A 21380-nucleotide genomic window follows, 5' to 3' on the forward strand; every position below is an offset into this window, starting at 1 on the left:
ATAGGCTAATTTTTTAAAAATTATTTTGTAGATACAGGGTCTTGCTGTGTTACCCAGGCTGGTCTGGAGTTCCTGGCCTCAAACAATACTCCTTTCTAGGCCTCCCAAAGTGCTGGGATTACAGGCATGAGCCACCGTGCTGGCCTTTTCTGACTTTTAAACAACCCCGCAGCGTAATCTTTGCATTCCTATTTTACGGATAAAGCAACAGAAGCCTCCAGCGACTAAGTTAAACTTTCCTGGCGTCACAAGGTTTACAAGTGGCTGAATAGGACTTCTACAGACTGGTTCCTTCACCCGGCTGCCCGCCGAGGTAAGCGGGCCTTACTGCCCTAATTCTCAATAGGACCCCAAAGAGGACGCTTCTTTGCTCCTGAAGGGATGGCACCCTCTGGATTAGCGGTAACAGCAAATGGGGCTCTCACTCCTACCATCTCAGTGACAGTTTAAAGCGCACCCTACCGCAGGAAAGTGCCCATATTTGCACACACGCGGCAGAGGGCAGGGCTGAAAAGGGGCCCTAGGGTGCAGAGGGCGCGCCCTCACCCGGGGACCCCGCATTTTACAATATTAGCTCCACCGAGGCGCACGGAACTGCAGGCAAGCAGCTGACCTTCCCCTCCGGCGGCCCCAAAGCCGGGGGTGGGAACGCGCAAACCAGGTAGCGGCATGGACTCCGAGCCTGGCCCCTCGAGGGTTAAAACTCCCCAGACAGAAAGGCTCCAGACGACAGAGGTGCAGCCGCCGCGTGCCCATGGGACACTGAAACTCGTCCCGTACCTTCCTCGGTAGTCTTGTGCGGGAGGCTGGCCCGGCCGGCTGCCCTATGCTGCGGACAGGAGGTCGCGGTCGGGAGGGGCCCTGCCCAGCGGTTGCTGCTGGAACCAGCCCCCGCGAGGGCTCAGCAGCGGGCGGGCCATTTACCTCAGACCCGTGCTGCAGCCTCCCGGAGGCCGCGCCCAGGCCTCCCTCACGACCTCTCCACGGTCCCGCCCCGACACCAAGGGGCAGGTGAGGGGTGGAACCTGGAGGCACCCGCGCGAAGGCCCCTGAGGGAGGCGGGAGGGGGACAGCCTCAGTCCTGACTCGCAGCCGAAGCGCGAGCGCTCCGCGCAGTCCCGCCTGTGGAGGGGCGTGTCTCATCGCTTGCTAACGGAGAGGCGAAGGGCAAGGGGCGAAGGGCAAGGGGCGGATCCCTCCGCCCACTCCCCACGCGAGGCCCTGGAGAGCTGATTGGCCGTGTGCTGCGGAAGTGGAAAGAGGAACGTGTCCTGGCACGTGCCGAAGGAGCGCTAAAGGCCAGGGGCGGTCCCACTCGCGAAGCCCTGGAGGACAGATTGGCTGCGCGAGGAAGTGACGTGTCCTCACTTGAGCTGTCCGGGAGCGAGAGTAAGAGATAAAGGCAAGGGCGCCTGAGCGGGCCTGGGCACCTCCTCCCACTGCGGGCAAAGGGCAGGCAGTTCGTGCGAGGACACAAGCCCTGGCGGACGTTGACCATGGCGGGCGCTGAGTGGAAGTCGCTGGAGGAATGCTTGGAGAAGCACCTGCCGCTCCCCGACTTGCAGGAGGTGAAGCGCGTTCTCTATGGCAAGGAGCTCAGGTCTGCACTAAGTTAATGGGTTTTTGGGGCCACAGAGTGTGGGTCTGGGGGAGCAGGCAGGGAGGGCCTCAGGGTCTGAAGGGCTCAGGGGAGGCGGTGAGAAGTCCTGAGTTGGCGGTCTGAGACCATAGTAGGTTTTGATGGGATGGCCCCGGGGTCCTTGGGGGTTGCAGAATCCTGGGGTGACCTTTACAAATCTCTTCTCCCCCACGTTGCCCAGAACTGGAAGGAAAAGGACGGGATTTTACTCTCCAGGGCTTTCTCTGTGGCCAGCCGGGCCTGTCTTCTGGGTGTCTGGCTGGGTCACTGTTTCCAATCAGAGCACCCAGCAGGTGTACTGATTGTCCGGCCCCAGACCATCCTTCCTGCGGTGACCCGACCTCTGGCCGACCCTTGGAAATAAAGGCTGTCTGCATTTAGTTGGCGAGTGAACCTTTCCCACTGGCAAGCCATGGGCGTTAGTTTTTCCACTTCCTGCAAGCTGTGTGCATCACCAGGACTTTCTGAGGGCTGTGTACTGCTGGACACTGTGTCCACAAAGCTGAAAAAGACACTTCCCGGCCAGGCGCGGTGGCTCACGCCTGTAATCCCAGCACTTTGGGAGGCCGAGGCGGGCGGATCACCAGGTCAGGAGATCGAGACCATCCTGGCTAACACGATGAAACCCCGTCTCTACTAAACATACAAAAAATTAGCCGGGCGTGGTGGCAGGCACCTGTAGTCCCAGCTACTCGGGAGGCTGAGGCAGGAGAATGGCGTGAACCCGGGAGGCGGAGCTTGCGGTGAGCAAAGATCACCGCCACTGCACTCCAGCCTGGGTGACAGAGTGAGACTCTGTCTCAAAAAAAAAAAAAAGAAAAAAGAAAAGAGAAAGAAAGACACTTCCCCTTCCACTCTTGTTTCTCTTCAGTGCATTTCTTACCTGCAGCAACCAGAGGATCCCTTTAATATGTAAATCATATCCTGTTGGCCTGGCGCGGTGGCTCATGCCTATAATCCCAGTACTTTGGGAGGCAGAGGCGGGTGGATCACAAGGTCTGGAGTTCGAGATCAGCCTGGCCAATATGGTGAAACCCTGTCTCTACTAAAAATACAAAAATTAGCTGGGTGTGGTGGCTCACACTTGTAGTCCCAGCTACTCGGGAGGCTGAGGCAGGAGAATCGCTTGAACCCGGGAGGCGGAGCTTGCAGTGAGTCCAGATTGTGCCACTGCACTCCAGCTTGGGCAACAGGGCAAGACTCCGTCTCAAAAAGAAAAGAAAAGAAAAAATCACATACTGTTGCTCCTTTGTGCTTAAAACTCTGTAAGGAATTTCCTGGGCTCTTAGGATGAAATCCAAACTCTGACCGCATGCAGCCCCTGACTAACTCTCCTTCCACTTCCTTGCTCATTTGTGGGCTCCCTGCCTCCCCGAGTCCAGCCAGTCTGCAGGCTCCATGACCTTGTGGCAGTGACCTTGCAGCAGGAACCAGACCAGTTCACCGGTAACTGAAGGTGTTGATTGGATTGGTGGTTCCCAGCCACAGCTGCTGTGGAGTTACTGCAGGGAGGCTAGACCTCAGATCCAAGGGTGTTTTCACAGCTAGTGGATGATGAAGTTAGAACAGCCACTTTTTGGGGGTGAGGTAGTACAGAACTTTGTCAGAAAAGGCTCTTCATATCCAAAGGGCTGGGTGACCTTTAAGGCCCCTCCCAGTGAATGCGCTCATGCTCCTATTTCCACTGCATCTGAAAAACTGGTCCTTGAAAGTGTCTCAGAGTTGAGACTCCTGAAGAAAATGTCTTAAATAAAGCAAGGGGTGTCTTACGCTTCTGGGGATGGGAATTAGTTTATTCTAAGAGTGGGGTGGGCATGTCTTCCTGGGAAAAAGACAGCATATGGGTGCCAGGGAGAGGTAAAGGAGAAGAGTCTTAGGAAAAGAGAAGTCAGTTTCCCACAAAGGTGATTGGCTGGGGCACATTCTGGAGAAGGGCTGAGGTCAGCCCAAGGACTGCCTGCAAGAGGGATTGTATCTAAGCATTTGAGTCACTCCAGAGCAGGAGGGATGATGATAATGGCTGGTGAAATGGGAGACAACCTCTTTTGACCAATGACTGCCAGGTTTCATCCTGGGGCTCACAATAACAAAGTGGCTCCTTTTCCTATCCCCTTTTCTTGCTCTGTTCTACTCAGCATTTAGCCCTTTCAGCTTTTATCCCTAAGGTGTAAACCTTTGTACTTGCTCTGTCCTTGCTAATGTGTGGGATTTGGTGATGAATGGCATTTCGAACTGAAGATTAAAAAATTACTGCTCATTTAAAAACTCTAATCCCACTTAAATTCCTGTAAACTCCTCTAAGTCTGACTTGGACATAGCTACCTCTGTGAAGGTCCATTGGACCTGAAGCCCTCAGCCCCTCGGATCCGACTCCCGATGTGCTCCACACAAGACCACCTCTTCTCCCAGTTACAATGCTTAGTAAATGTTTGCTCAGTGAATGATCCAAATGGGCCTTTACCTGTGGCAGATGAAATCCCCAGAGAACATCAACTTTCCATTTTAAGACAGCCAGAACCAAGAAGCAGTCATTCAGTCAACAAGCATTCGTTGAGCACTTAGTCTCAGCCACTGGCACTGGGGATACCAGGATGAGTAAGCCATGGTTCCTGCCCTTGGGGGCTTTCCATCTTTTGATGGTTTCATTACACTGTGAGAAGGAGGCAGGGAGAGCTTGAGAGAGTTTGTGTGTTTGGAGTTGGGGGGACATCAGGAAGGCTTCCCAGGAGCACCATGCCTAAGCTACATCCTAGGGGAGACAGGAAGGGTACATGTCCCCAGACACCAGGGAACGTGCCCATTTGAGGACTGTGTTTGTGAGAGGGTTAGTCATTGAGTGCTCCCCCAAGGAAGACCTGAGAGAGGAGGCAGGAGTGGCAGGTCGCTCTTAGGGTCTCTGAGGCAGCAGAACTGTGTCTCGATAATGGTGGAGCCTTTGAAGACTTTGACCTGGTGGCTGAGTGAAGAATGACCTGGAATAACGACTGGATGATCCGAAATTTTTAAAAATGGAAAGGAAAAAAGACTAGCCTGGAAAAAAGTAGGTGGAAGATGAGAGGCCTTATGTGAACAGAGTACCTGGGGGTGGAGAGACAAGGCTTCCAGAGGTCTCAGGGAGGTCAGTAGACAGTGAGGCAATGAGGATAACAGGTGTGGCAGTGAGGATCTTGCCGGCTTCTGGCTTGGACTCTCAGATGGCCAGTCGACTCATGTGACGAGGAGCATCTTTGGACAGGTTGCGTTTGAGTGTTGTTTAGTTCCTAGGGCTGCCGTAACAAATTACCACAAACTGGGTGGCTTGAAACAACAGAAACTTATTCTCACAGTTCTGAAGACCACAAGTACAAGACCAGCGTGTCAGCAGGGCCGTGTTCTCTCCAAAGATCCTAGGGGAGAATCCTTCCTTTTCTTTTCTAGCCTCAGGTGGCTCTGGGCTTTCCTTAGCTTGTGACAGCCAGTCTCTACCTCTTTCTTGGCCTTCTCCTGTTGTCCCTGTATTTCTCCTGTGGTGTCTCTTGTCTTTGAGCAGGGTGCAGTGGCTCACACCTGTAATCTCAGCACTTTGGGAGGCTAGGGCTGGAAGATTGCTTGAACTCAGGAGTTCGAGACCGGCCTGGGCAACATAGTGAGACACTCATCTCTATAAAACATTTTAAAAAATAGCCAGGCATGGTAGCATGCATCTGTAGTCCTAGCTACATGGCAGGCAGAGGCGGGAGGATCACTTGAGCCTGGGAGGTTGAGGCTGCAGTGAGCCAAAATCTTTCCTCTGCACTCCAGCCTGGGAGTCAGAGCGAGGCCCTGTCTCAAAGACACACACACACACACACACACACACACACACACACGTCTTTGGATTTGGAGCTTACTTGGATAATCCAGGATGATCTTGAGATCCTGATCTTAATTACGTCTGTGAAGACTCTTTTTCCAAATAAAATCACAATGACAGGTTCCAGGTGTCAGGATGGAGACACAGCTCAACCTGCTAGAGTAGCTTCAGGGTCTGCAGGTGGAAATAACCCAGGGGTTATTTGCTATGTGGAGGTGGGCCTCAGGTGGGCGAGGCTGGGCTTGTTGAGCTGCCCTGGAGATGGTCATTCCAGGTGGAGGAGGAGCAGGTACAAAAGAGGGCGCTGGAGAGAATGCTGGAAAACCCGGATATTCAAGGGGTGAAAGAAAGAGACTTTGTGGGAGATTCTGGAGGTGAGCACACTGAGGCAGGACAGGGAAAGAAGCATTAGATGGCTCAGAAATGTCTAGTGGGTGAGGACAGCAGGAAGTCTGCTGGATTTAGCCATGATAAGGCTGTTGGCAGTTCCTGAGATGGGGCCAGGAGGTGAGGCCTGAGCTGAGGGGAAGCATGTGTGGAAGCTCCCTAGGCAGCAGGGAGAGACAGCAAGTGAGTAAACATGTGGACGTGTGTGGAACACTGTCCTTCTTTCTCTTTCTTCCTGTCCTTCTCTCCCTCCCCCCACCCCCCTTCCATTTTTCAATGGGAGAGACTCTTTAACAGCTTCAGTGATGGATGTGGAGACCTGTAGGTACTAGTGGAGAAAGATGTCCAAGCTATGTGTATTAAGTGAAAAAGGCAAGTTGAAGAACAGAAAATACAGAATGATGCCATTGTATTTGTAATGCATACATGTAGGAAAATAGGAAAGAGACATAAAACATTGTTAAGAGGGGTTGCCTCTGAGTTTTGGGACTAGGGGTGGGGTAGAAAGGGGAATTTATGTTTCATTTTATACCCTTTCCCACTATTTGATTCACCCCCGCCATGAGCACGTGTCTCTTTTGTAACAGAGCTCTAGTTTAATGATTTAAAAGGCTGGTGGTAAAGAGCTATCAGACGTGGAAAGATAAAGTTCCAGAAGTGAGAGGTTGCTGAGGAGGCAGAACTTGGTGTCCTCTGGCAAGGTCTGCCTGACCCTGGGTGGGAGAGATGGGGGCCCTGAAGGGCATGGTGGGGCTAGGATGGGAAGTGACAGGCTTTACTCCTTGAAGTCTGAAGGGAAGCCCTGAGTGGGGAGGCCTCAGTAGCAGGGTGAGGGGTAGAGGGTCTGAAAGCCAACTACAGGGACCAGGGCAGGCAGTGGCAGCATGAGGCTGTCTGTGAGGTTATGGCTCATTTGCTGGTCTTGTCCTCCTGGGCAGTGGCTGATTGATGCTTGTTTTAGTACTTTTGGGCTACTATAACAAAATACCACAGACTTCCCAGTACTTGTGGGCAATCACAGGGAGAAAAAGGAGAAGGGTCTGTGTGTCTGCTTCCCCAAAGGCCTGTGGGCCTGGTAGCTGGACAGCCCTTTGGGAATGTCCTAGTGAACACTGTCCTCAGCCTGTGGTCTCACACCAGGAAGATGTCAGGTGGCAGAGCTCTTGTCTGAGTGTGCAACCCTGGCTGTAACCAACATCTGGCTATGGTCTCTTTCCCCATCTTAAATCACATGAATTTATTCCTCACAGTTCTGGATGTTATGAAGTCCAAGATCAAGGTGCCACAGTAGATCTGGTGTCTGGTGAGGGCCCACTTTCTGGTTTGTAGATGGTGCCTTCTCACTGTGTTCTTACCTGGTGCAGGAAGCAAGCATGCCCTCTGGGGGTCTTTTAAAAGGACTCTACCCTCATGACCTAATCACCTCCCAAAGAGCCCTATCACATTGGAGATGAGGATTTCAACATACAAATTTGGGGCAGACATAAGCATTCAGTCCGTCTCAGTGGTCCACTGAATCTCCTGTACCAGGCCTTTCAGTGGGCACGGCATATGGTCACTGACTGCTTCTGCACAGGGTATGGCTTGAGGATTGGTTAGGTTCTCCAAGATGAAGCTGTGTAGGATGTGGTAATGGACCACCTTGGATAATGGGAGGGCAGAGAGGCCTTACAGGTGGTGCCCAGATAGTAGACAGGAGTGGCTGGAAGGAGGTAGAGCCCCAAAGGTGGCTGTCCTGGAGGGTGGAGCGGCCTCTCCTGTATTACCTTGGCTTAGAATGAGCTCGCAGGGAGCTGGGGATAAGGAGGTGGGCAGCCTCAGGGCTGGCCAGGCGGAGGCACCACTTGGGGGAAGAAGGGTAGGTAATGGAGGTTGTGCATGGTGGGAAGATGGGGAGAGAGACTTCAGCCAGGTTATGGTTACAGCCATGTTTCCACACCCAAGACGAGCTCTTCATCTGACATTTTCCTGGTGTGAGAACACAGGCTGAGAGGCCAGGCAGGGTTCACCAGGACACTCTCAAAGAGCTGTCTGGCTCCCAGGCCCACAGGCCCTCGAGGGAATAGACACATAAGCCTTGCTCCTTTTTCTCCCGGTGTCTGCCCACACACACATCCTGGAAAGCTGCGTGATTATGTCCATCAGAGGGGATTTGCCCTGAGGTTGTGGCCTGCAGGAGTGCCCTTCCGCTGGAGGGTGGGAGGACTGTCTAAGGCAGTCACAGCAAGGAGAGGCACGGTGTGGGCACTGCTGCTATTTCTAACCTGCTGGAGTGAAGGGAACCTTGACTACTTGAAAAGCAGGCTGATTGTCAGGGGCGGAACCGAACTCAGAGCTGTCAGGGCCGTCACATGGAAAGTGCCTGGCAGGGGGCGGCGACAGGGGCTTGGGCTGACAGGGCTGTGATTTTGAAAGAAACGTCTCCAAGAAAGTGATTTAAAGTAGGAGAGAAATATTATTAGATAATGGCTGTCAGGTTATTTTTTGATGTGTTTTCTGAGTATTTCATAATCATCTTGCCCTTAGATGGTAAGCCCTTCCTGGCTAGGGGCCGTGTCCCATCCCATGCCTCTGTGGCTTTCACCTTCGGGTGTGCAACAGGTATCAGGAGGTATTTGCTGTTTGGCCAATGGTCACTTCAGTGGAAGGTTTTATAACTAATTCTCTAGCCTTGGTCAATAAACTACAAATGTGGATGAGCACTTAGGGCTTCCATCTGAACACCTGGGCCCCTCCAAGCCCACCCAACACCAGATGTGGAACTGGCCTCCAGCAGGAGCAGCAGGACAGAGTGGCCAGGGTCTTTATTCACCATAAGGCCATCCATGTGATCCCACGTCATGGCCTCTCCATCCAGCCTGTCTCCTGAGCCCCATTTTCCAAGCCCCTCTCTGCTCCCACAGCCTGCCTCACACCCTAGGCTCAGCATAGCCCTGATTCTGGTTCAGAACCACTTTTGAGAATCTGTTCCCTCCTTTCTGTGCTGACTGCCAGGACTTTAATTCCTACCCTGATTTCAGCAACTCTAAAACACCAACCTCTTGACTGGCCTCCCCATTGCCAGGCCTAACCGTGCTGCCTCTCTGCTGAGGTCTCCCTGCCAACTGCAGGTAAAGTCCAGGTTCAGTGTAGTGTTCTGTCATGGCTGGACCCCACTGCTTGCCAGCTCCCTTGGGCCCTGGCACTGAGCGCCTTCTAGCCAGGACATTCTCACCTCTTTGGCTGATAAATAACTACAAGAAATGGGAGAGGGATTTTAAGTGGAGCAGACTGAATCAAAATCACCTTCCCTCTTTTTTCCTGCCCATCTAGGAAGCTTGATCTGCCCAGGGAAGCTTTCGAAGCCGCCTCCAGAGAAGACTTTGAACTGCAGGGATATGCCTTTGAAGCGGCGGAGGAGCAGCTGAGACGACCCCGCATCGTGCACGTGGGGCTGGTTCAGAACAGAATCCCCCTCCCCGCAAATGCCCCTGTGGCAGAACAGGTGCAGACTCTTTTGACCATAATAAATACACAAACGGGGTTGTGGCCCGCCCTTGGAGCACACCTGCAGGCCCTGGCTGGCCACATACTCCAGGTCTGCAGGCTTGGGTGCCTCAAGCAGTAGCAGAGACGCTCCTGCCCTGGCCTCCCCACATCCCTCCAGCCTGCATCTCTGGCTCTTCTGTCTTCTTGTTCTTATTCTATCTCTCCCTCCTCCTCACTGATCTTTCCACTTCTCTCCAGCTATTGATCTGAAGCTCCATTTACTAACCGGGAGGGTGCCCTTTTGGCCTGCTCGTGCTCTCCACGGGACGCTGCCTCTCAGCTGCCTGCCAGGAGGCAGCCAGCCAGCACACGCTGGTCGGGACCGTCTGTCTGTGTGTTCTTCTGCCTTAATCCTCAGGGCGGGGACTTGCTATACCCAGAAGTCTGTCAGATGTGGTGCCTACAGGATTACGGGAATAGATAGGCATTCGCTTATGACCTCAGAGTTAGTAAATAAAGGTGACAGCATCTTGTATCTCCCTAAAGAAACATGTTGTCACAGGCGCAGGTGGTTTGCTTTATACACTTCTCCGCAGCATTCCTCCAGCTGCTCAATCTTTCAGGGATTTCCCTGCACAGATTTCCTCAGGATACGGCGTGTTTGAGGATTCTTAGGGATTCTGGAGAAACCTAAGGTCTCTTGGATTCCAGGTTTGGTTCTGCATCATCATTCACGTTGGTCCTTCCTTTGCTTTTGTTGGATTTACAGATGTCTGGTTCTCAGTCCTCTCACATTTGTATCTGGATTCATTTTTTGTGGATATGTCCCCTCTATCATCCCAGACTGTCAAGTCATAGGACCAGCTATGTTTTTTTCACCCGCACAGGGCCTAGAAGTATGCTTTGCGTTTTGCTAACGCCAAGCAAATGTGTGTTTGCGGGGCTGATGCTGTCAGCAAATATCCGTAAAGCCATGGGGTGCACAGCCTCTCAAAGGAGGAGACTATAAGCCTTGTAAAGAGTTTGTGCGCTCTGGGTTTTCAGCCTGGTTCCTTTGGTCTGTCTTTGAACAAACACTTTTGAATGTCTCCTGGGAGCCAGGCATTGTGCCAAGGACAAGCAGACGATGAAGATGCTTTCTTCCCTTCCCCAAGGAGCCTGTGGGGTCCTGGGAGTGACAGACAGCAGAGGAAGAGTGGCACACAATGAAAGCAGTGGCACACAATGGCTCCAGAAGGCCAGGGGATGCCCAGTTACCTTGACACTTGGCCCATAGCTATGAGAGTCTGCAGAGGCCCACAGAGGGGCGACACGTGACATAGATAACACCTCCAGGAAGATTAGGTGGGAGGAGGGAAGTACATTCCTCGCCCAGGGCACAGCACACACCAAAGCATGGGGATTTAAAAAAGCCAGAGAGGCGAGGCATTCCATGATAAGATGCACACAGGATAAGTAGGATAAGTGTGGGACAAGGCTTGCCTCTGAAGGCAGGAGAGTGGAGAGTGGAGTCCCAGGCCAAGGGGGTGGCTGACCTGGGAGACGGGTGTGAGCGTGGGCCCTAGACTGGAAGCAGCACCATCCTCATCCCTGCCTCTCAGCAACCCCACAGGTCAGTGGCAGCCTTCCCATTACCAGGTGAGGAAATTGAAGCAGTGTCCAAGTGTCTGTGACCCCAGAGCCTCTGCGCCTCCAGCTTTTCATGCAGATTTTGGACATCAGGAGATAACCAAATATAGAACCTCCCCACCCTACTCCTCATACCTGCCCAGGTGGGCATTGATTGTTCCATATGCATTAGGATGAGATCCTAAAAATTGCCTTACCAATAGAACTAAATGGATTCTAATCCATTTTAAATTCTCAGGTCTCTGCCCTTCATAGACGCATAAAGGCTATCGTAGAGGTGGCTGCAATGTGTGGAGTCAACATCATCTGTTTCCAGGAAGCATGGAGTGAGTCTTTTTTAATGGTGCTTTCTCTGCTGCCTTCAAACAATTGTGTATTCTCTCCATGTTGCCAAGAGTGTCTGCTGCCTGACTTTTAAAGAATCTCCTTTGTTTCCTCATCCATGGAAAGGTTCTCTGTCCACATCACCAGGAACCCCGGCCTCCCTGCTGTTATGCACTGAGCTGTTGTCTGATCCCATCAGTTTTCTCATATTGCTCTGAATCCATTCACTCCTCCCCATCTCTCTACCACCACCTGGTCCAAGCCCCTGGCAGCTCATCCCTGGCTTTTGTAATTCCCTCTAGCTGGTCTCCTGTGCCCTCCTGACCAGGACTTCTTTACCTTCAGATCTCAGCCCAGAGCCAGCCCCTCTATCTAAACATTCCTGGTACTATGTACCTTTGTGGTTTTTATTTTTTTATTTTTTATTTTTTTATTTTTATTTTTTTTTTGAGACGGAGTCTCGCTCTGTCACCCGGGCTGGAGTGCAGTGGCGCAATCTCGGCTCACTGCAAGCTCCGCCTCCCGGGTTCACGCCATCCTCCTGCCTCAGCCTCTCCGAGTAGCTGGGACTACAGGCGCCCGCCACCACGCCCGGCTAATTTTTTGTATTTTTAGTAGAGACGGGGTTTCACCGTGGTCTCGATCTCCTGACCTCGTGATCCGCCCGCCTCGGCCTCCCAAAGTGCTGGGATTACAAGCGTGAGCCACCGCGCCCAGCCTGTGGTTTTTATTTTTATCAGAGTTATACATGCTCATGGTTTAGAGTCAGACGGGTGTACAAGGTCTGTTACCAAAAAATAGCTGTTATCCCCAGCGTCAACACTGAGCTAGTTCCTTTGGAATTTACCTTTGTTAGTGTTGCTACTTCCTAATTTTTTAGTTTTGCATCACCTATTGACTTCCCCCTATGGAAGACGTCAATGTTAGCCCTTTCTTGCCTCTTCCTGGCCCTTCGACATATATGTGTCCTTGTTCTTCTATCCCCCCAGCCGTTTTGTCCACTTTGATTCCTTTTTTTTTTAAGACAAGGTCTTACTCTGTCACCCAGGCTTGGAGTACAATCACAGCTCACTGCAGCCTTGACCCCAGGCCCAAGCAATCCTCCCACCTCAGCCTCCCAAGTAGCTGGGACCACAGGTGCACACCATCACGCCCAGCTAATTGAAAAAAAAAAAAAAAAAGTTTGTAGAGATGGAGATCTCACTATATTGCCCAGGCTGAACTTTGATTTCTTTTCCTGAATTATTTTCTGTTTTCCCTAGAGTTTGTTTTGTTTTCTACTTGCCACGCATTCAACCCCAAACTTTCTATCAATTCCTAAGTCTCCCTTAATGTGTTTTAGATGCATCAGTTCATCAGTTTCATCTCCTCCAAGGAATCTGCCCCAGAGCCTTGTGACTGCTGTGGTTTGAATCAGGTGCCCCCTCTGCTGGCCACACAGTTGTCCTGGGATCCCCCCTCACCATCACCCTGGGGAATCCCTTTGCCTTGCCCTTGTGTTTCTCTGTTCCCACAGCTTCCTCTTCCTTGGTTTATACCCTTATTTTAGTAGAGTGGTATAGTGGATCCTTATAGATTTATGTTGCCTCGGCATCCATGTTGAATACAAGTTTAACACTCTCATACCAGTGGCAGGGCTCGGTCACCCTGGACACAGTTTCCAGATCTACACCACACCGAGATGGCTCAAGCCAAGTGGCCAGTGGTAAGAACTTAAGAGGCCTCTCTCCCGCCAGCAGACTGGGCTGCCCACTTTCCTCCTGCTTCCTTTAAATGGACCATCCAGGCATTTGGCCATTAACTTAAGGTGACCACATCTTAGTCATTATGTGTACTGCTATTTGCCCCATACTCTCTCTGACTCTTCATTTCTGCCTCATCTGACCTGGGGACAGAGGACTGCCCTCCTGACTCATGGCACTCTCCTTGCCCAGGATCTGTAAGTAAAAAAATCTTTAAACTTGTTTCCTATTGCGATTGTGTGTTGAATTTGCACCTTCCATGAGAAGAACCAGGGGCTGCCCCAGGCTGGGTTTTCCCTAGGATACCGGGGGAAGCATAAAGTTGGGCTCCTAGGGCCAGAGTGGTAGTCAGGCAGGGATAGGTCAGGCAAGAGCCACACAGCATTTGCCAGTATAAACAAGTTTCACGTATGAGGGACCCCCTGGTCACGGGTTGGACAGACAGGCATTAGGCTGTCCACCATGTACAAGATGTACCCTGTGAAAGGCACACTGTAGAGACCACATCCAGCTCTCTTCATTTCCTGTTAGTGCTGGGTTGCCAACCGCTCTGGTACTGGAGCCCCCATTTAGCTAGGGACTCTCAGAACAAGCAGCCCCCTGAGGAAGAACACATCAGAGGTAAACTTTTTGAGGCCTTGCCCATCTGAAAATATGTTCCTTCTACAATTTTCTTGATAGTTTGGTTGAATATCAAATTTTAGGTTAGAAATCATTTTCCTTCAGAAGTTTGAACACACACTGTTCATTGTCTTCTAGTTTTTTGGGCATTGTTGAGTAGTCTACACCCATTTTAATTTGTGACCCATTGTCTATGACTTGTTTTTCTCTGGAAGACTGTAGGAGTTTCTTTTTCACCAATACTCTACAATTTCATAATGATATTCCATTGTGTATATCTATTTTAATCTACTCTAGGCACTCAGTGGGTTCTTTTAGTCTAGAAACTTGGGTTCTAAAGCTCTAGGAAATTTTCTTGCATTATTTCATTCATTATTTTCTTCTCTTTTTTTCTCATTCTAGACAGTCCTACTGTTAGGATGTTGGAACCCTGGACTAGTTCCCTAATTTTGTTATGTATTTCTGCCTATTTTTTTTTTTTTTTTTTGATACATGGTCTTACTCTTGTCACTGAAGCTATAGTGCAGTGGCACAATCACAGCTCACTGCAGCCTTGACCTCCCAGGATCAAGCAATCCTCCTGCCCCAGCCTCCTGAGTAGCTGGGACCATAGATGCATACCACCACACCTGGCTAATTTTCTTGAATTTTTTTTTTTTTTGTAAAGATGAGATCTGTGTTGCCCAGGCAGGTCTCAAATTCCTGGGCCCAAACAATTCTCCCACCTTGGACTCCCAAAGTGCTGCGACTATAGGCGTGAGCCACAGGGCCCAGTCACCCAGCCAGTATTTCCTCCTATTTCTTACCACTTTGTCTTTTTGCTCAATTTTCTGGTGGATTTGATCTGATTTGCCAGTCAGCCCTCCTATTCAACCTTTCATTTCTGCTGTCAAATTTTGAATTTACTAGTGTTCTTTTGGTCTGAAAGTCCCTGTTGAATTACATCCTGTTCTTGCATCATGGTTGCGATATCTTCTCTTATCTCTAAGGATACTAATATTAAGTAAATTTTGTTTTTGCTCTGCATGGTCCTTATTCCAAGTTGGACTCTTTGTTTGATTGCTCATATTTTAAGAATTGGGGATTAAAAATCTGTGAGCTCTGAGTTTGTAGTAGGGGCTCACCCACTGAGCTCTATTATAGGGTGATCTGATTTAGTGTAATTCCCAGGTAATCCCAGTGTTAGTATCTCTGGGTCATTCTTTTCAGGCTGGTCAGAGTCCCCAGAGATGTTTCTGCCCTTGTGACAAGAAGGGAAGGAGAACAAAGGTTCAGCATGCTGATGTTTACTCAATCCCTCTGTTTTGATACTTCGCTTGCTTTCATCCGCCCTGCTCCAAAGCCAGAGAGCCTCTGCTTGAACCATCTCTGGAGGATGAGCCTGTGGCCTTCTTCTGGGGTAGATGGGGCAGGTCCCAGCCTCTTGTGTGGAGAAAGGACCTGGACTTCTGCTTCTTTTTTTATTTTTATTTTTTTGAGATGGAGTCTTGGTCTGTCACCCAGGCTGGAGGGCAGTGGCGCGATCTCAGCTCACTGCAACCTCTGCCTCCTGGATTCAAGCGATTCTTCTGCCTCAGCCTCCTGAGTAGCTGGGACTACAGGCCCGTGCCACCATGCCTGGCTGATTGCTGTATTTTTAGTAGAGACGGGGTTTTGCCATGTTGGCCAGGCTGGTCTCGAACTCCTGACCTCAGCCTCCCAAAGTGCTGGGATTACAAGCGTGAGCCACCGTGCCTGGCCCTAACTGCCCCTTTTTTTTTTTTCCCAGATGGAATCTTGTTCTGTCACCCAGGCTGGCATGCAGAGGTGCAATCTCAGCTCACTGCAACCTCCGCCTCCTGGGTTCAAGCAATTCTCCTGCCTCAGCCTCCTGAGTAGCTGGAATTACAGGCCTGTACCACCACACCCAGCTAATTTTTGTATTTTTAGTAGAGACTGGGCTTCACCATGTTGGCCAGGCTGGTCTCGAATTCCTGACCTCACGTGATCCGCCCGCCTCGGCCTCCCAAAGTGCTGGGATTACAGGCATGAGCCACTGCGCCCGGCCCCTAACTGCTTCTTAAATAGACCTTTGACCAGTCCTTGTTTATCATACTTCCCTGCTTCCCTGCCTTCAGAGGTACCTGGTGCCCTTGGGTCCTGAGTTTTGGATAAGCAGGAAACCTTCTCTGCTGCTAGCGGGACTTGGTTTTCTCTGATCTGCTGAGAGATTTGCCTGCATCTTTCTGCCTTCCAGCTTCCCGTGTTTCCGTGCCTCAGTGCTCCATCCTTGTGGGTATATGCCTTTGCTTGAACATTGCTTTCCTGTCATGTTAATGGGGTTTCAGGAAAGAACACGTGTCTGTGTCCCAGAAGTTCATGTCATTTTCCTATTTTTGTTACCTTTGTACTCTCACTCTTCATTAGACTATGAGCTCCATGAGGATAGTATCTATGTTTGTTTTTCCCAACTCTCCACCCACCCGTTTCATCTTTGGTGGCAAGAATAATCGCTAGTGCATGACAGGCACTACAAATTAGTATTGGCTGGATAGTTGGAACTAACATCTTCCCTTTCTTGGATCTGGAACTCCCCCTCATTTATCAAAGTCTAGGACAGGTACCCCTCCTTTGTGGGGCCCTGGGGACTCCCCCAGGACTCCCCCTGACCACTCTGTACTGCCAGGTTGTGTGACTGCACCAGGTTCTAATTCATCTCCTTCCCTCTAGGCTGGCAGTTCCTGAGGGCCAGGTGTTGGGTCAGTGCATGTGGAACCCCGTCCCCTCTAGTTGAAGAACTGTAGTTGGGACTTTGCAGCCAGCCTCACCCAACCCCCCTTCCACATCCTTCTTTTGAAAGTGTGTTTATATTAGAGTGGTTGTGTAAACAGGAAAAGAAGCCACTTATTCTCTGGGGGCACTTGACTCACTCCTAATGCTTTGAAAGCTGAGAATTAATGGTCATTAAGGAGCATTTGTGTTTTCTTTTTTTTTTTTTTTTGAGACGGAGTCTCGCTCTGTCGCCCAGGCTGGAGTGCAGTGGCGCGATCTCGGCTCACTGCAAGCTCCGCCTCCCGGGTTCACGCCATTCTCCTGCCTCAGCCTCTCTGAGTAGCTGGGACTACAGGCGCCTGCCACCACGCCCGGCTAATTTTTTGTATTTTTTAGTAGAGACGGGGTTTCACCGTGGTCTCGATCTCCTGACCTCGTGATCCGCCCGCCTCGGCCTCCCAAAGTGCTGGGATTACAAGCGTGAGCCACCGCGCCCGGCCCAGCATTTGTGTTTTCAACAGCTTTTCTGTTGGCTTCCTTAAAATAATTCATCTCTCTTCGCAGAAGGTGAGCCTGGGGAGCCTTGAGCCTGGTACCAAGGCCCCCAGGGCTGTTGCTGGCAGTGCCTGCCGCCTGCTTGGCAAGATGGTGGTGGTGCCATTGGCGGGATATTTACTGTGGTACTCTCTTAGGACCAGGCTTCCTGGGACCGGAAGGAATTGAGAGGCTGAGGCCTCTCTTCCTTCTCTGTGAAATAAAGGGAGTGACACCTGCTTAGGGATGTTGGAGACGATCTGCCTATTATGAAGATAGGAGTTATAAAGAAATAATTTTTAGGTAACTAGAAAGGAGTAAAAGGAATAAAGGAGTAAAGGTTCTCAGTGGAAATTTTCCTGTAATAAGAAGCAACCCCTGAACCATTTCTTTTCTAACCAAAAAGGCGGCTTAAAGAGCCAGTCCAGCAAGCTTTGATATGCAAATACCGGCAATTAGAAACTAGGTCCACCCAACATGGCGATTCCTGCCCTCTTCTCCTTGTCACCACCTGTGCCAAGTGTCATGACCGCCTCCAGATAACTCATACATGTTCAGGACATCATGGCAGCTCACATTTGCACATTAAAGGGCTAAGGTGGGAGGGCTAGATTTTTTGCGGGCTACTTGAATGTCACACCTGGTCAAACCAATCCCCTGGGCCCTATGCAAATCAGACCCCACCTCCTCCAGCCTCCCAATATAACCAACCACTTTTCCGCTGCACACCAGATTTCTCTTGGTTCAGGCCTCCCTGGCCCCCTCTGCTGTATGGGGGAGCTGTTTTCTTCTTTCTACCAGGTACCATGCTCCACATATGCCTGGCATTTAGGAGATACTGTCTACAATTGTTACTCCTAAAGAGGTCATAAGGCCCTCGCAGAGACCAGTTAAACACTGCCCGATCACATCACACAGCTTCCTGCACACCCCACTCAAGTTAGTTCAAAGTAGCTGGAACAATAGCAGACAACTGGAAACTTCTGTTAGGCTAATCCCTCTAAAAGAAATGGATTTGGGGCCAGATGTGGTGGCTTACGCCTGTAATCCCAGCACTTTCTGAGCCTGAGGCGGGCGAATCACCTGAGGTCACGAGTTCGAAACCAGCCTGGCCAACATGGTGAAACCCTGTCTCTTCTAAATATACAAAAATTAGCTGGACATAGTGGTGGGTGCCTGTAATCCCAGCTACTTGGGAGGCTGAGGCAGGAGAATTGCTTGAACCCAGGAGATGGAGGTTGCAATGAGCCAAGATCGTGCCACTGCACTCCAGCTTGGGCAACGAGAGCGAGACTCTGTCTCACAAAAGAAAAAAAAAAGAAAGAAATGGACTTGGGCTGGGTGTGGTAGCTCACACCTGTAATCCCAGCACTTTGGGATGCCGAGGCAGCCAGATCACCTGAGGTCAGGAGTTCGAGACCAGCCTGGCCAACATGATGAAAACCCATCTCTACTAAAAATACAAAAAAAATTAGACGGGCGTGGTGGCGGGCGCCTGTAATTTCAGCTACTTGGGAGGCTGAGGCAGGAGAATCGCTTGAACCCAGGAGGTGGAGGTTTCAGTGAGCCAAGATCGTGCCATTGCACTCCAGCCTGGGCAACAAGAACAAGACTCCATCTCAAAAAAAAAAAAAAAAAAAAAAGAAAGAAAGAAAGAAATGTACTTGGGTTATTGTGAGGTGGGAGATCTACAGAGTATACTGAATTAGTCCAGACAACGAATTCAGTTCTCCACACTGAGAAAGAAAAAGACGAATAGCCCAGTAGGAAATAGGCCAAGGGTATGAACAAAAAAATGTAGGGGAGGAATCCAGACCGGCCAGTGAATGTGTGGTGAGGGTTTCAGCCTCACCGGGGATATGGGAAACATTTACTCACAGTGAGGCACTGTTCACACCAGCAGACTGGCAGGTACTAAAGGTAACTCCACACACTGCAGATATCCATGTGTGGCTGGGCTGTAGAGCAGCACTGAGCACATAGCCAAAGGTCCCAAGGGCCCACCCCAGCGGAGTCCCCTCCATCCCCTGCATAGGAGACTGCTCTGAACTTGGTGTGCATGGAGATGACCAGCATCTTTGAACTGTTAATCTGTGTGTATGTACCTACTGTTTGGGGAAAAAAAAAACCAAAAAACCAAAAACCAATGAGTTGAATGAAATTTCCTACTGAATTAGCCCTCAGGTGGGACCTGGCCAGAGATCATGAGAATAAGAGCATTAATCCTTGCAGATGTTCATCCTGTCCAGTGGTTCCCAAACTTTTTGTGGGATCATTAATGAGTAGCTTTTCTTATTTCTGATGAAGCCTCCTTGTCACTAGGAGGAGGGAGGGTCCCAGTGCCATCCCCAGCAGCCTTCTGATACTTTCCCCAAGGAGTCAGTGGAGCTCCTGCCACCCTGCAGATTGGACAACAGCATGAGATCTGCTGGTTGGGAACTTTGGCAATTTAAAACTTTTTTTGTGTGTGGCATATAGATATACATAACAATATTTACCATTTTAACCATTTTTAAGTGTACAGTCTGTGGCATTAAATACATTCATGTTGTTGTGCAACCATCATCACCATGATCTCCAGAACTTTTCTCATCATTCACAATTGGACACCTCTACCCATTAAACAGTAACTTCCCATTATCCCCTCTTCTGGCCTCTGACAGCTATTCTACTTTCTGTCGTTAAGAATTTGACTACTCTAGGCTGGGCGTGGTAACTCACACCTGTAATCCCAGCACTTTGGGAGGCTGAGGTGGGCGGGTCACCTGAGGTCGGGAGTTCAAGACCAGCCTGACCAACATGGAGAAACCTCGTCTCTACTAAAAATACAAAATTAGCCGGGTATGGTGGCGCATGCCTGTAATCCCAGCTACTCGGGAAGGCTGAGGCAGGAAAATTGCTTGAACCTGGGAGCGGGAGGTTGCAGTGAGCTGAGATAGTGCCATTGTACTCTGGCCTGGGCAACAAGAGCAAAACCCCATCTCAAAAAAAAAAAAAAAAAAAAAAAAATTGACTACTCTAAATACCTCCTATGAGTAGACTCCTACAATATTTGTTTTGTGTTTTAGCATATTCGTAAAGGTTCATCCATGTAAGCATGCATCAGAATTTCTTCCCTTTTTAAAAGAGAGTTGACTAATATTCCATTGTGTATATATACACCACATTTTACCTATCAGTTCTTCTGTTGATAAGACACTTGGGTTGTTTCCATCTTTTGGCTATTGTGAATAATGTTCCTGTAAACATGAGTGTGCAAATATCTGTTCAAGTCCCTGCTGCAATTGTTTTTAAGACTTTGGGAAAGACATTTGGCCCAGTCCCTTGTTTTGTCATGCAGCCCAGAGGTAAGGGCTGCCCAGTGCTCACAGCCAGGAACAGGACCCAGAAGCCAGGCCATAGCACTCCTGAGACTATATTCTCTTGCAGTGACCTCTCGCTGCTGGGCTGAGGAGCCCCCTTCAGAGGCTGTGCATGTTGGATATAATTCTGCCCTTTCTCCTATTTATAGCTATGCCTTTTGCCTTCTGTACGAGAGAGAAGCTTCCTTGGACAGAATTTGCTGAGTCAGCAGAAGATGGGCCCACCACCAGATTCTGTCAGAAGGTAGGACATTAACGGTGTCTCTGGCAGCAGCTGCCAAATATGTGCAAGTCACAGAGCATGACCACAGCTGCCGGGTTTGGCCTTTCACCATGGAAAATGCACCCATTTGGTGCTTGTTTTGCCAGATAAGATTAGATAAGACTATTTGCTGCTTTTTTTTTTTTTTTAGCATACTCTTAAAATTAGAGAGTGTAAGGCTCCAGAAGGGCCATTAGCTTTTTCAGGCAAGGGAGCTGTAGCCCAGGGAGGGTAGTCAGAGGTGACTTTTGTAGAAAGTCCCAAGCTGTCAAGTGGCAGGGCTGGCATTCAGGGACCAGAGAAGCCAGTTCCTCATCCAGAGCTCTGCATGCTCCACTGCAGTTTGCTTGAGTCACAGAAGCTTGGATGCATGGCCTGTGTCTCATCAGCATAGAAATTGGTTTTGATTTTTCTTCATTAAAACCTCATAATACATGTTGTATGATCCCATTCATATAAACTGTCCAGAATAGGCAAATCCATAGAGACAGAAAGTAGATTAGTGGTGGCTAAGGGCTGGGGGTGAGGAAGGAAGGGAGTGACTGCTAATGGGTACAAAGTTTCCATTTAGGGTGATGAAAATGTTCTAAAATTAGATAGTGGTGAAGGTTGCACAACTCTGAATATCCTGAATACTACTGAATTGCCCACTTCAAAAGAGTGACTCCTTGTTCTGCTCTTTCCCACCTCTCGCTACTGTACTTGACCAATCTTAAAGTGAATCTTATGCTGTGTGAATTATATCTTTTTTTTTTTTTTTTTTTTTTTTGAGATGGAGTCTTGCTCTGTCGCCCAGGCTGGAGTGCAGTGGCACGACCTCAGCTCACTG

At 50.0% G+C, this 21380-nt stretch overlaps 1 protein-coding gene and 1 long non-coding RNA gene across 3 annotated transcripts in view; one reads left to right on the plus strand and one right to left on the minus strand.

Annotated features, from left to right (window-relative positions):
* Nucleotides 1-972, minus strand: part of LOC129467709 (uncharacterized) — a 52200-nt gene extending 51228 nt beyond the window's left edge. For both annotated transcript variants that reach the window (XR_008652438.2, XR_008652437.2), the window contains exon 1: nt 781-972. This is a non-coding gene — a long non-coding RNA (uncharacterized lncRNA). The remainder of the gene's footprint in view (nt 1-780) is intronic.
* Nucleotides 973-1033: 61 nt separating this feature from the next.
* Nucleotides 1034-21380, plus strand: part of UPB1 (beta-ureidopropionase 1) — a 35752-nt gene continuing 15405 nt past the window's right edge. Inside the window, exons 1-4 of the mRNA XM_063623606.1 lie at nt 1034-1600; nt 9171-9342; nt 11194-11281; nt 20439-20533. Coding sequence (XP_063479676.1) covers nt 1497-1600; nt 9171-9342; nt 11194-11281; nt 20439-20533 — 459 coding nt within the window. The 5' untranslated portion in view covers nt 1034-1496. The remainder of the gene's footprint in view (nt 1601-9170; nt 9343-11193; nt 11282-20438; nt 20534-21380) is intronic.

The sequence above is a fragment of the Symphalangus syndactylus genome, chromosome 18, assembly GCF_028878055.3.
Source record: "Symphalangus syndactylus isolate Jambi chromosome 18, NHGRI_mSymSyn1-v2.1_pri, whole genome shotgun sequence".
In the NCBI taxonomy this organism is placed as follows: domain Eukaryota; kingdom Metazoa; phylum Chordata; class Mammalia; order Primates; family Hylobatidae; genus Symphalangus; species Symphalangus syndactylus.